Here is a 13167-nt window from a genome sequence, read left to right on the forward strand (position 1 = left end):
GCATATGTGTGTTTGTGTGTGTGTGTGTATATCTGTGTGTTTGTGTATACGCATATGTCTTTGTGTACATGTTTATGTGTATGTGTGTCCCACACTGTGTATTTCTATAAACTTCTCTTTGTTTTTCCCTTTCTCCATCCTTTTGTCATAGAGAGACCCAAAGAGCAGTTCAGCACCTAGAAAGCCCATGCCAAAGGGTAACCCACAGGGATTAAATGGTGCCGTGTGTCTTTCTTGACAGACAGACAGACACCAAGGCCCCACATCTGCACCAGGGCCTTCCGTTTCCTCTTCCCCTTCCTGTGGGGTATTTCTGTCCCTTGAAGGCCATCAAAGCCTCGGAAGTCTGTGGGCTGGGACCTGACCCCCCCACAGGCCGCTGTTGGCCGCTGACTGTTTGCTCGTCCCTCCTGCTCCCCGCCCCTGCTCCCCGCCCCAGCTCCCTGCCCGGTGACAATTCCAACAGTTGAAACTTGCCCTGCCAGCGATTCCAAGCACAGGACTCTCCAAAGCTGAGACCATCTGAAATGGGGGGACACTCCCGGCCAGGCCGCCTCCCACAGTGGTGTCCCCAGGCTCACTGAGGGCCAGGTCATAGGTGGCTCTCCATCCCTCACCCCCAGAGCTCAGCTCTCCACTGAGCCCCACCCCCCGCGCTTGGAGCCCCGCCCCCGCCCCCTCTCCCTGACGCATCACATGCTCTGTGGAGGCCTCAGTCCTCCTGTTCCCACCGGGTCCTCAGCCCTCGGGGCGGAGCGCTGATTGCTGCCTACGTGGGCTCTACCCAGGATCCAGCTGCTCCCGCCCCGTCCAGGGGAAAGAGCCCAGAACCCGGAGACCAGGGAGGGCCGGGGTGGCTGGGGAGCCTCCCAGGGCTGGTTTCCGTGCCTGAAGAGCAGAGCTGGCGTGTGGCTGGAGAGAGCCCCGGGGGGCCCCGGGCCACGCCCGCGGACACCCAGCCCCGTCTCCCACCCTCACAGCTCTACAATGAGGAGATCCTTGACCTCTTCGACAGCGCCCGCGACCCTGATGCCCGCCACCGCAAATCCCACATCAAGATCCACGAGGACGCCAGCGGCAGCATCTACACCACGGGCGTCACCTCCCGCCTCATCAGCTCCCAGGAGGAGGTGAGCGCCTGCGAAGCCGCGGTGGGCTAGTGGGGGCGGGGAGCCGGGGAGCCGGGCCGCCCGGCTGCTGGCCCTGACGTCCGCCCTTCCGCAGCTGATCCAGTGCCTGAAGCAGGGCGCCCTGTCCCGCACCACAGCCAGCACCCAGATGAACGTGCAGAGCTCGCGCTCTCACGCCATCTTCACCATCCACCTCTGTCAGATGCGCCTGTGCGCCCGGCCCGACCTGGTGAGAAGCCCGGGGCAGACGCTGCCGGCGGGAGGGTGGTGCGGCGGGAGCCCAGGCTCCGGGCCAGCAGACCCGGGCTTGGGCTCACCCTGCCGCTTGCAAACTCGCCTTCCTCTCGGTGGGGGAGAAGCAGGCAGCGCACGCAGTCTGATGCTCGGTGTGCGCGAGGCCCCCCCAGCCACGCTGCCCCCCCAGACCCCAAGGGCAGGGGCTGGGAGCAGAGGGGCCATGCCGGCTGGCTTCCCCGCAGGTGAACGAGGCCGTGAGCGGGCTTCCTGATGGTGCCCCTCCTGCAAGCGAGTACGAGACGCTCACCGCCAAGTTTCACTTCGTGGACCTGGCCGGCTCCGAGCGGCTGAAGCGGACAGGGGCCACAGGCGAGCGGGCCAAGGAGGGCATCTCCATCAACTGTGGGCTGGTAGGCACACGGCGGCCAGCACGGCTCAGCCTCAGACCCTCTCCAGGCCCGCCTCAGGCCGGCTGCTGGCCGGGGTGGGCCGCTGCCCTGACCCTGACTGCCCACTGTCACCAGCTCTCACATCTGCCTCTAAACCCTCGGGGAGCCTGAGGGCTGCTGGGGTCAGCGGGCCAGGTCCACCCTGCGGGCTCGGTCCTCCCCCAGTGCCTCTCGAGCAGCCGTCTGTCTCCGCAGCTGGCCTTGGGCAACGTGATCAGCGCCCTGGGGGACCAGAGCAAGAAGGTGGTGCACGTGCCCTACCGGGACTCCAAGCTCACCCGGCTCCTCCAGGACTCGCTGGGCGGCAACAGGTACCCGCCAACACCCGGGGAGGGGCGGAGGATGGAGGAGCACAGGGGCCTGCCGGTGTCTGGGTTGGAGCCGGAATGCCCAGTGGACAAGGGGCCCGCCCGGCCCTGTGGGCTGCAGGCCTGGAGGTGCCCACCGGCCACTATGGTCGGACCCGGCTTCGTCGTCTGCATGGTAGGGAGGGGTATCCTAAGGAGGTGGTAGAGGCCGAAGGGGACGCGGAGGCCGCATCACAACCCTCCTCCCACTCCCCCGCCGCCTGCTGGCTGCCTCTCCGCGGTCACCACTGTCGGAGTGGAGACCCAGGCCAGGTGGTGCGGAGCCCCAGCCCCAGGCTCTGCCCAGGTCCTTAGGGCCCCCAGCCAGGAGCAGGATCTGCTCTGAAGTGATGCCTCCTGGGCCGGCTGTGCGCTCGACCTTCATTCCATACCCCTGCACTCCCCAGCCAGACCATCATGATCGCCTGCGTGAGCCCCTCGGACCGCGACTTCATGGAGACGCTCAACACGCTCAAATACGCCAACCGGGCGCGCAACATCAAGAACAAGGTGGTGGTGAACCAGGACAAGACCAGCCAGCAGATCAGCGCGCTGCGGGCCGAGATCGCGCGCCTACAGATGGAGCTGATGGAGTACAAGGCCGTGAGTAGGCCCCGCCCCTCCCAGGGCCCGCACCCCGCACCCCTCCAAGGCCCCACCCCAACCACAGGCCCCGCCCCTCCAGGGGCCGCACCCCTCCAAAGGCCCCGCCCATCCCACCCAGGCTCCGCCCTTCAGGCCCCGCCCCGGGCCCCGCCCCCTCCCCTAACGCTCCGCATGCCAGTCTTGGTGGCCAGGGCCCGGCTCCCCGAGTGACTGGAGCATCGTCGGAGCTCTCAGGCTTACAGTGTCAGGCAAAGAGGTGCACATGCTGATTGCACAGTCCTCACGTGTAAGGCAGGTGCTCTGTGGGGTTTTATTCCGCCGCATGTGCCGTGTTGGCCCAGAGGAGACTCAGGCTGCAGCAGAGCAGCCTGAGGACAATTGACGGGACCACACGAGGGGGCCCGCGTGCCTGGGGGTGCTGCCGGGGAGAGGGCTGGCCCCTCCTTCAGGCCGTCAGGGAGGGCCTCAGGGAAGAGGGGCCTGCACTCTGGGAACAAGTGGGGTGCCAGCAAAAGGAGGTGGGCAGGTGTCCTCAGGTGCCAACAGGCTACGAGCAGAGGAACAGAGGAGGGAGCATGGGGTGCTTTGGGGAAGCGTCCCATTCTATGTGACCAGGGCAGAAGTCACCAGCAGCGGCCCCTGGCCCGGACCTGGCGCATGAGTGGGCTTTGGTTTGACTGGCCCTTTGCTTTAAAAGAATGCAGGGGTAGTTGTCACTCTTCTGAAAATTAGGGAGTTTCTGTTTTCTTCAACACTGTGAAGCTCTAACAGTGTGGCGCCAGGCTGGCTGGAGTGGCCCAGGGCCGGCCCCTTCTAGACTGCGTGCAGCTCTATTTGCTGCAGTGCCCCTCACCCTGCCGTCTTACACCTACCCTCCTCGTTGGTGCCCACCCCCTGCTCTGGGTTTTGGCCCTGGGTTAGTGTTTGTGGAGACAGGAAGCTGAGCAGTGGAGAGGGAGGTGGGTTGAGATTATGAAGGTCTGGAATGGCTGGTCATGAAATGTGGACTTTCTGTTGTCATGGGGGCCCTGAAAGGTTTCTGAGCCCTGGGAGATGAGAGCTGGCAGGGGGAGCTGGCAGGGCTACCGTGTAGGGGGAGAGGCGGGGGTGGTGGGGAAGAGCATAGTGACCCCTCCACCCCCCACCCTGTCCCTGACTGCCCCCCCCCCCCCCGCCCCCCCCCCCCCCGCTGCTCCCAGGGCAAGAGAGTGATTGGGGAGGATGGCGCCGAGGGCTACAGCGACCTGTTCCGGGAGAACGCCCTGCTGCAGAAGGAGAACGGGGCGCTGCGCCTGCGGGTAAAGGCCATGCAGGAGGCCATCGATGCTATCAACAACCGCGTCACCCAGCTCGTGAGCCAGGAGGCCAACCTGCTCCTGGCCAAGGCCGGTGAGCCAGGTGCCCCAGGCGGGTGGGCCCCTGCCCCCACACCAGCCCGGGATGCAGGGATGTGGGACTCACAGGGCAGCCGGCTTTTCCTTTCTCTGTAAATGCAGTCGCACATACTGTTCTGTGATGCTTTACTTCTCATGATGCTGTGTTAAACACACAAGCCCACTTAATTCTCTTAAGCTGCACAGTGTTCCATATGTGGTGGTGATGAGTGATTTACCGTAATAGCCTCTGTCAATGGACATTTGCTTATTTCCAATCTCGCTGTTACCAGTACGCCGGGGTCTCTGCACCCACGGACAAGCCCCTCTCTGATAGAGACTCCTCCTTGGACAAGGGCATGTGCGCTGCCCTGTTCGGGGCACTGATAGACCACAGCCTGGAGCTGAAGGGCCTCCCTGTACTTACCTTCTTAACTGTCCCTGCCCCCTGCGTCCCTGCAGGAGACGGCAACGAGGCCATCGGTGCTCTGATCCAGAACTACATCCGGGAGATCGAGGAGCTGCGGTGAGTGGGCGCCCGCACGCCTGGGAGCCCGGGACCGAGGCAGGGCCGCTCACCTCCACCCCCACCCCGCAGGACCAAGCTCCTGGAGAGTGAGGCCATGAACGAGTCCCTGCGTCGCAGCCTCTCACGGGCCTCAGCCCGGAGCCCCTACTCCTTGGGCGCGTCCCCGGCCACCCCGGCCAGCTCCACGGAGGATGCCTCTGAGGTCATCCGCCGAGCTAAGCAGGACCTGGAGCGGCTCAAGAAGAAGGAGGTCAGGCAGCGGAGGAAGAGGTGAGGGCGGCTCTCCCCAGGCGGCCCGAGGACCCCGTGCTCAGGGGCCATGGGCACCCTGGTGGCCTGGGGACTCACCGAGCGAGGCCGCTGTGGACAGAAGCCCCCACCGCCGAATGCTGGACGTCCCCTGAGGAGGAGGGGGAGGGAGGATCCCACCCGGGCTTAATTCTGGGCTGAGGGCTGGGGAAGAGCAGTGACCCCTGCAGGGCTGGACCCAGTCCCACCCAGTGCCTGAAACTCTTGCCCCCCCAGCTCTCACCCTGCGCACTCACTCAAGGCAGGCTAGCCCCCTCACCTGTCCCTCCTTCACTCCTGGGCAGCCCAGAGAAAGAGGCCTTCAAAAAGAGGGCAAAACTCCAGCAAGAGAACAGTGAGGAGACCGATGACAACGAGGCCGAGGAGGTGAGGGACCCGCCCCCTCAAGCTGCCCCCATGTCCCTGCCCAAGTGAGGGCCTCCACAGACATCCTTGTGCAGGGTGGGGGAGGGCTCGGGTCAGACTTCAGTGGGTCCTGTGCCTCCCGGGATCTGACTGGTTGCCACGGGGACGTCCATCCCTCAGCCCCTCATCACAGTTAGGTGATGCAGGCGGGAGGCTTCTCCAGGTGGGACTCTCCCAGGAGTGAGGGTGGGGAGTGAGCCCCCCTGCCATGGGCCACCCCACTCCCCACCTTCCTGACGGTGCCTGGCGCCCAGGAGGACGAGGAACGAGAAGAGAGCGGCTGTGAGGAGGAAGAGGGCCGAGAAGACGAGGACGAGGACTCGGGCAGCGAGGAGAGCCTGGCGGACTCCGACTCTGACCCAGAGGAGAAGGGTGCGTGCTCCCGAGCGGGGGAGCCGAGGCAGGGCTGCCTTCCACGGGGGCCCAGAAAGACTGCTTGGGGCAGTGGCTGTCCGACGTCCAGGCGGGAGCTCAGACGTGCAACCCATCATAGCAGAAGCTTACTGAGCACTCGTTGGGGCCAGGCTCTGAGCTGAACTTGAGCCCGTGAACGCGCCCGGCCTCCCTGTCCGCACGACCACCCTGGGTGGACGTGTTAGGACCCCTCCCTTGGTCACCACCGAGGAGCAGTTGGCGGTCCACCCCTGGCTGTGGGGGATGCGGAGCTGGGCCTCGGACCAAGGCCTGGCTGTTCCGAAGCCCACTCCTCTAAGCCGGCCGTGTGTCCCTCAGCTCTGACCCAGAGCCCAGCCGGCTGCTCTGCGTCCTTTCCCCGCTGCGGCCCCGCCGGCTCCCAGGTCGTCCGCAGCGGGTGGGCATCAGCTTCTGGGGCTCAGCAGGGGCGGATGAGACGCCTGGTGCCTCCAGGTCCTGGGCCCAGCCCTGCACTTCCGGGCTGCTCCTTCAGGGTGACCCCACCAGGCAGCCCCTGCCCACCGTGGGATGAGTCATTTCCCCTTGCTGCTGGGCACTGAGTGGTCACGGCCGGCCAGAGGAAGGCCCTGTCCCCATCCCCTCGACCCGGGCCCCCAGCACCTCAGCCAGCCTGTCTGCGCCCACAGAGGTGAACTATCAGGCGGACCTGGCCGACCTGACGTGCGAGATCGAAATCAAGCAGAAGCTGATTGATGAGCTGGAGAACAGCCAGCGGCGGCTGCAGACTCTGAAGCACCAGTACGAGGAGAAGCTGATCCTGCTGCAGAACAAGATCCGGGACACGCAGCTGGAGCGCGACCGCGTGCTGCAGAACCTCAGTGAGGCCCCGCCCCGCCCGCGAGGCCCCGCCCACCGCGAGCGAGGCCCCGCCCACCGCGAGGCCCCGCCCCACTCGCCATGAGGCCCCGCCCCACCATACAGATTAGAATCCTTTCTCTATTCAGGCACAGGAAGAGACAGCCTGTCTTTTCCTGAATTCTCTCCTAGGATGTTCCTTTGGTTCCGTTTACAAATCTACCTCTCACAGTGTGTCTTTTGTACAGCACTCTCAGCCCGTTCATCCTGTTACTATTCATTCACTCACTCACACGTTCACCTACTCAGCAAACATCCGTGGAATAGCCTTGCAGAGCGGCCCTGTTCTAGGTGCCAGAGTTGTTGGAGCGAGCGCTCAGTGGGGAGAGGCAGCCGGCAGGAAGTTGCGGATTCTACAGCGTGTCGGGGTGACAAGTGCCTTGGGAGAAAGCAGCAGGGAAGGACGCAGGGCGTGCTGGGGAGGGGGTGGACGTGTTGGGAAAGGGTGGTCGTGGAAGACTCGCTGAGAAGCGGGAGTCTGAGAACGAGGGAGGGGAAGAGCATTACAGGCAGGAGTAGAAGATGAAAAGGCCCTGGGGCGCCCTGATGACTGGGCACGGTGGGAGGGCACGGTAGCAGCAGAGGAGGCCAGAGAGAAATGGCCAGACGTGCCAGTCATTTTAAGGACTTCTGCCTTATTCTCTGAGGGACGTGGGAAGTTGGGGCTTTGAGAGACGTGATGTAAATTTTGAAAGCATTCTGAGAGATCGCTCCAGCTGCTGTGCAGGGAAACGCAAGTGGAAGCTTGAGATCTGCTAGGCAACTGTTATAGAGGTCCTGGTGAGCGATAGTGTGGGCAGGAGGTGGTGAGAAGCCGTCAGATTCTGGATACATTTTGAGGATGCAGACAAAGGGCTTTGTTGGTGGCTTGGTGGGAGATTAAGAGAGGGGAGCCAAGGACGTCTCCAGGTGCCAGTACGATGGCAGACACTGAGATGAGGGAGACTGCCGGGTGAAGGGGTGGGTTTGCACTGGTCAATCTTCCGTGTCTGTTGGCAGATCAGGTCAGGAGTGGAGAAGGCTTGTTTCTTCTGCCGGAGCCCCTGTCTCTCTGTCTTCTCTTACTAACCCTTCCCCTCCCCACTGGTCCAGCCCTCTTCTCCAATCATGGGTCAGAAGCGGGCCAGCGGACCTGGTCCCCAGGCCCCTCATGGGAAGCTGGCGAGCATGGGCTGAGATCTCAGGATGAATCAGTTCTTCAAGGTCCCTAGAATGTCCTTGGGTGTCTCCTAATCCGAGCCCCTCCTTGTTCACCAGAGGGAACAGGCTGAGGAGGGTGTGACTCACCAACATCACGCAGTGAGACCTCCCCCCGGCGCGGTCCGAGCCCGCGGCACTGGGGCCCGGGGAGCTGCGCCAACCCTGCCCCACTGCGCGCAGGTACCATGGAGTGCTACACAGAGGAGAAGGCCAACAAGATCAAGGCGGACTACGAGAAGAGGCTGCGGGAGATGAACCGGGACCTGCAGAAGCTGCAGGCCGCGCAGAAGGAGCACGCGCGGCTGCTCAAGAACCAGTCTCGCTACGAGAGGGAGCTCAAGAAGCTGCAGGCCGAGGTGGCCGAGATGAAGAAGGCCAAGGTGGGGGCCGGAGACAGGGCCAAAGCTGGGGACGGGGATGGGGGTGGGGCCAGTGCGGGGCCAGGGTGGGATCAAGATGAAGACAGCCTAGGTGGGAACTGAGGGCCAAGATGGGCCTGGGGGCGGGGCCAAGATGAAGAGGACCAAGGTGGGGCGGAGCCGAGATGAAGAGGACCAAGTGGGGCGGGGCTAAGGTGGGGTTGGGGGCGGGGCCGAGATGTAGAAGGCCAAGGTGGGGGATAGGGTCAATGGGGGGCCAGGGTGGGGCTGGGGGCGGGACTTGTGGGCTGGGCCCAAAGGAAGAAGGCCCAAAGGGGCAGACTGAGGGTATGGGAGGCGGAGTGTAGTCTCAAAATCCATTTGAAAGTGAAGAAAGTGTTAGCTGCTCAGTCGTGTCCGACTCTTTGCCACTCCATGGACTGTAGCCTGCCAGGCTCCTCTAGTCCATAGAATTCTCCAGGCAAGGATACTGGAGTGGGTAGCCTTTCCCTTCTCCAGGGGATCTTCCCCACCCCGGGATCGAACCCAGGTCTTCTGCACCGCAGGCAGATTCTTTACCGTCTGAGCCCTAAAAACCCATTTACTGTGTTAAAAATAACCGCCGCGGGCAGCGTGGATGCTCGTCTTGACACTTAACATTGCCTGGTTCGACTGTCCTGCCCCTGGACCTTGTCCTCTTAGCTAGAGGTTGTGCAGGGTGAAAGCACCTTCCCCAGCAGAGGATCCTCCGAGGACCCCCAGGGACCCCGCCCAGTGCGGTGGTCTCCAGTCTGCGCGCACTGCTCGAGTCCTCGGGTCTGGGCTGCCGCCACCTGCGGACGGCGACCGGGGTTGCGGAGGGTGAGGCAGACTTGGTCCGCGGGCGCCCTCTGGCGGCAGGAGGGAGGCCCTAGGCCTTGGTTGTCCCCCTTCGGGACTCTGGAGCTCGCGGAGCGGTTCCCAGCGGAAGTCTGCCTGCTTCCTCCCTGTCCGCGTGCAGGTTCCCTGGGCTAAGCGTCTCCAGGTGCCCGGCCAGCGCGGGCCGGCCGTCATCTCGGGAGGTGGCGCCACTGCAGACCTTTAGGAGGGAGGGTCGTCCTGTGGCTCTGAGACCTGGAAAATAATGTTAGTGTGATGATGCCCGCGGCGCGCGGGAAGGACGGAGGGGCCCTGCGTGTTCCTGGGCTTCAGTCTCGGCTTGCTCGGCCCTTCAGCGGGGACTCCTCTGCTCCGCTCAGCTCACTTAGTTCTTGTGAGCCTGGGGGAGAGGCTGAGAAGAGCACCCTTGGGCCGTTCCAGCAGTGGGCGTGCCCAGGAGGAGTCCAGGGTTTCTGTCAGAAGGACCTGGGGCTGCAGGCATGGACTCTGATCAGATGCCACGAGCACCAAGGCCAGGACCCTCCCACTGCAGTTGAGGGGCGCCCGTGCTTACGGAGGTGCCCTTGGGAGGGGGGACGCCCAGAGCAGGGCTGCCGTGGGTCCTGACGTCATGTGCCTGGAGTGTTCCCGCCGCTCTGAGACTGCCACCCTGTGATGACCCCCGTGGGGCTCAGCCACACCGACGGAGTTGGGCAGATGGGCCTTCGTCCCGAAAGACACATTCCTCCCCAGGAAGCCTTGGGCTCTGGCTCTGGCCCCAGAAGAGGGCTGCCACGTTGGGGTGCACGCTGCACCCCCATGTGTGGGGCTCAGGTCCACTTCCAGCCAAGGCTTGGCTCGCTCTAGCCAGCCCCAGCCCTTTGGGGCAGCATTCACTCTGGACCCACAGGCCCAGCAGCAGGGAGGCCCCCTCCTCTCCGTAGCTCCCCCCGACACAGCCACCAGCCCCTGGCCAGCCTCCCTCCCTGCCGGGCCGTGTCCTCTCCTGACTGTCCTCAAGGCAGGCTGGTGACATTCCTGGGGTGCCTGAGGCTTCAGTGCTAGCCGAGGGACCACTCGGCCCGGCTCTCATGGCCCCATCTCGTGGAAGGGGGCTGACCCCGTGCACTAGAGGGGGAGGTGCCGCCAGGCCCCAGATGCTTGCTCCCCGTCATGCCGGGTCACCTCTGGCTGCCCTGACGATGCCCTCTGTGCCAGGAACTCAGCTCCAGACTCTGTGCTTGGGGGCCTGCCCTGCCCTGACCCACTGGAGTACCACCCCCACGGCGGTGGTAAGAGCTGGATTTTGAAGCAAAATGACCCGGACCACAAATCTGGCCACCCATTGCTGATATTATGACTTTAGGTCATTTGGTCTCTCTGAGGCTCATTTCCTGTTTGTAAAATAGGAGTATACCGCTTCTCTCATATGACTATTACGAGGGTCTGGGCATACACCGTGGGCTCCATCCATGCGTCTGGTTTTCGTGGTCACCATGAGCCTGGCCTGGGAGCTCACCCCACAGCAGCTCAGCTCCATCCAGGCAGGATCACCTGGCCCACACAGGCTGGGCCCCGGTGGCGGCTCCGGGTGGGGCCACCAGGGGCCGTGACCAGAGCCGTGGGGGCCGTGCTGGACCCTGCCACATGGTGACGCCTGCACAGCCAGGCTGGCAGCAAGGCCGTTCCTTTTGGGAGCTTGGCCGGGGGGCAGGTCAGCTTCAAGTTCTGCAGAGAGTAGGGGACAGGCCCCAAGGCACTGCCCCCGGCCTCACGGCTGTACCACCCCCCACACACAGGTGGCCCTGATGAAGCAGATGCGGGAGGAGCAGCAACGGCGGCGGCTGGTGGAGACCAAGCGGACCCGGGAGATCGCGCAGCTCAGGAAGGAGCAGCGGCGGCAGGAGGTGAGGGTGCCTCCAGGCCCCAGCCTGTCTCCCCACGCACTGGCGCCCCTCCTGACCACCCGGCCCGGCAGGCCGTCCTCGGCGGTGAGGAGGTGCTTGGAGGCGAGCGCAGCCCCACGTGGGAGGGCAGGATGGCTGCGGGCGCCCAGCCTGGTCCCCGTATGGTTCCAAGCTGGGCCTGGAGCCCCGCGCCAGCCAGGACCCAGCACACCAGCTGCAGTGTCCAGCCTGCAGAGAGGCCCGCGGGGCCCAGCCCTCTGCCCCAGGCTCCTTGCCCCTGCCCTGGTTGGGAGAAGAGGCCGAGAGACATGCCCTCCAAATGAGTCCCCTTTCCCCATGACTTCTGGCTCCACAAGACTCCCCTCCAGAGCCAGTGGGGCAGACCCAGCTCAAGGCTTGAGCGAGGACTCCACCCACTTCTCACCCCTAGTTTCAGATCCGAGCTCTGGAGTCCCAGAAGAGGCAGCAGGAAATAGTCTTGAGGAGGAAGACTCAGGAGGTGAGTGCGGGCCTCTGCCCAGCCCCCAGAGCAGTCTCCTCCCGCCCCCACCGAGTGCTGAGCCTGGGTTACCCCACGGGGGCCCTGAAGGTGGGGGGGAGCAGGCTGCTGGTTCTGGTCCGGATGCCCGAGATGGCAGTTTTTAAAAAGAGAAGTCTCTTTTTTGTTCATTTCACATCGAAGACCCCTTGGCCCTTTCTCCATCCTAACCCCAGGCCAGGACGGAGCGGCCCCTGTATTCTCGCTGCCTAGCACCCCCAGGCTGGGCCTTTCTGTAAGCCTGGGAGCATCCCGCCCAGTGGGCCCCTGTCCTCTGGACCCCCAGGTTTCTGCACTGAGGCGTCTGGCCAAGCCCATGTCTGAGCGGGTGGCAGGGCGAGTGGGACCGAAGTCACCCATGCTGGACTCGGGGGCCGAGGTGTCGGCCAGCACCACCTCGTCCGAGGCCGAATCGGGGGCCCGCTCCGTCTCCAGCATCGTGCGTCAGTGGGACCGCAAGACCAACCACTTCCTGGGCAGTCACCCCGCACCCACCGTGCCTGGTGCCCGCCCTGCCAGGTGAGGAGGCCGGCGCCTGAGCTTTGGGGGCTGCGGGGTGGGGCCTCAGAGGCTCCGGTGAGGGGCTCCACACAGTGCAGGGGCTGATAGTGGTCCCGCCCTGGCCCCCCCACCTGTGCCCCCCCCAGAAAGAAGTTCCAGAAGAAGGGGGCCAGCCAGAGCTTCAGCAAGGCGGCCAGGCTCAAGTGGCAGTCGCTGGAGCGGAGGATCCTGGACATCGTCATGCAGAGAATGACCATTGTCAACCTGGAGGCCGACATGGAGCGGCTCATCAAGGTGGGCCCGCCCCTCCATCCCCCCCACCACCACCACTCCCGGGGCGTTGGGGGCGGCAGCCTGAGGCCTCGCCTGCCTCCCCAGAAAAGGGAGGAGCTCTCCCTCATGCAGGAGGCACTGTGCAGGAAGCGGGAGCGGCTGCAGGCCGAGAGCCCCGAGGAGGAGAAGGGGCTACAGGAGCTGGCGGAGGAGATCGAGGTGCTGGCGGCCAACATCGATTACATCAGCGACAGCATCGGCGACTGCCAGGCCACCATCGTGCAGCTGGAGGAGACCAAGGTGCCCAGGGGCGGGTGGGCCGCACGGGCGTGGGCGGGGCGGCGGGGCAGCCGGGTGACGCGCCCTCTGCCTCCCCACCCAGGAGGAGCTGGACTCCACGGACACGTCGGTGGTCATCAGCTCCTGCTCCCTGGCTGAAGCCCGCCTCCTGCTGGACAACTTCCTCAAGGCGTCCATCGACAAGGTGGGTGGGCCGCTGGCCTCCCGGCGGACGGGCGCCTGCAGAGCCTGCCCTGGGCTGGAACACTCACGGCTGACTCCCCAGCTGTGGCACTCACGAGGGGATGCTGAAAAGCGGGGGTGACGGCTGGCCGTGTGGCTTTAATGAGGCAATGTGGCCGGGGGCTTGGTGTGGTCACCGCACACAGTAGGGCCTGAGCCTATGGAGGGGGAGGCAGCAGCTTATGTGTGTGTGTGTGTGTGTCTGTCTGTGTGTCTGTGTGTCTGTGTGTGTGTGTCTATGTGTATCTGTGTGTATGTCTGTGTGTGTGTCTGTGTGTCTTTGTGTGTCTGTGTGTGTGTTTGCCTGTGTGTGTGTCTGTGTCTGTGTGTCTGT

General features: G+C 64.3%; 1 protein-coding gene across 2 annotated transcripts in view; it reads left to right on the forward strand.

Annotated features, from left to right (window-relative positions):
- The window catches only part of KIF21B (kinesin family member 21B), a 42573-nt gene that overhangs the window by 13925 nt on the left and 15481 nt on the right, over window positions 1–13167 (forward strand). For both annotated transcript variants that reach the window (XM_040263225.1, XM_040263226.1), the window contains exons 4-21: window positions 981–1130; window positions 1225–1359; window positions 1610–1777; window positions 2012–2127; window positions 2571–2766; window positions 3969–4158; window positions 4605–4668; window positions 4741–4941; window positions 5265–5346; window positions 5640–5757; window positions 6447–6638; window positions 8056–8255; window positions 10892–10999; window positions 11430–11498; window positions 11824–12056; window positions 12185–12332; window positions 12417–12611; window positions 12694–12795. In XM_040263225.1, coding sequence (XP_040119159.1) covers window positions 981–1130; window positions 1225–1359; window positions 1610–1777; window positions 2012–2127; window positions 2571–2766; window positions 3969–4158; window positions 4605–4668; window positions 4741–4941; window positions 5265–5346; window positions 5640–5757; window positions 6447–6638; window positions 8056–8255; window positions 10892–10999; window positions 11430–11498; window positions 11824–12056; window positions 12185–12332; window positions 12417–12611; window positions 12694–12795 — 2667 coding nt within the window. The remainder of the gene's footprint in view (window positions 1–980; window positions 1131–1224; window positions 1360–1609; window positions 1778–2011; window positions 2128–2570; window positions 2767–3968; window positions 4159–4604; window positions 4669–4740; window positions 4942–5264; window positions 5347–5639; window positions 5758–6446; window positions 6639–8055; window positions 8256–10891; window positions 11000–11429; window positions 11499–11823; window positions 12057–12184; window positions 12333–12416; window positions 12612–12693; window positions 12796–13167) is intronic.

The sequence above is a fragment of the Oryx dammah genome, unplaced genomic scaffold (assembly GCF_014754425.2).
Source record: "Oryx dammah isolate SB20612 unplaced genomic scaffold, SCBI_Odam_1.1 HiC_scaffold_21, whole genome shotgun sequence".
Taxonomy (NCBI): Eukaryota; Metazoa; Chordata; class Mammalia; order Artiodactyla; family Bovidae; genus Oryx; species Oryx dammah.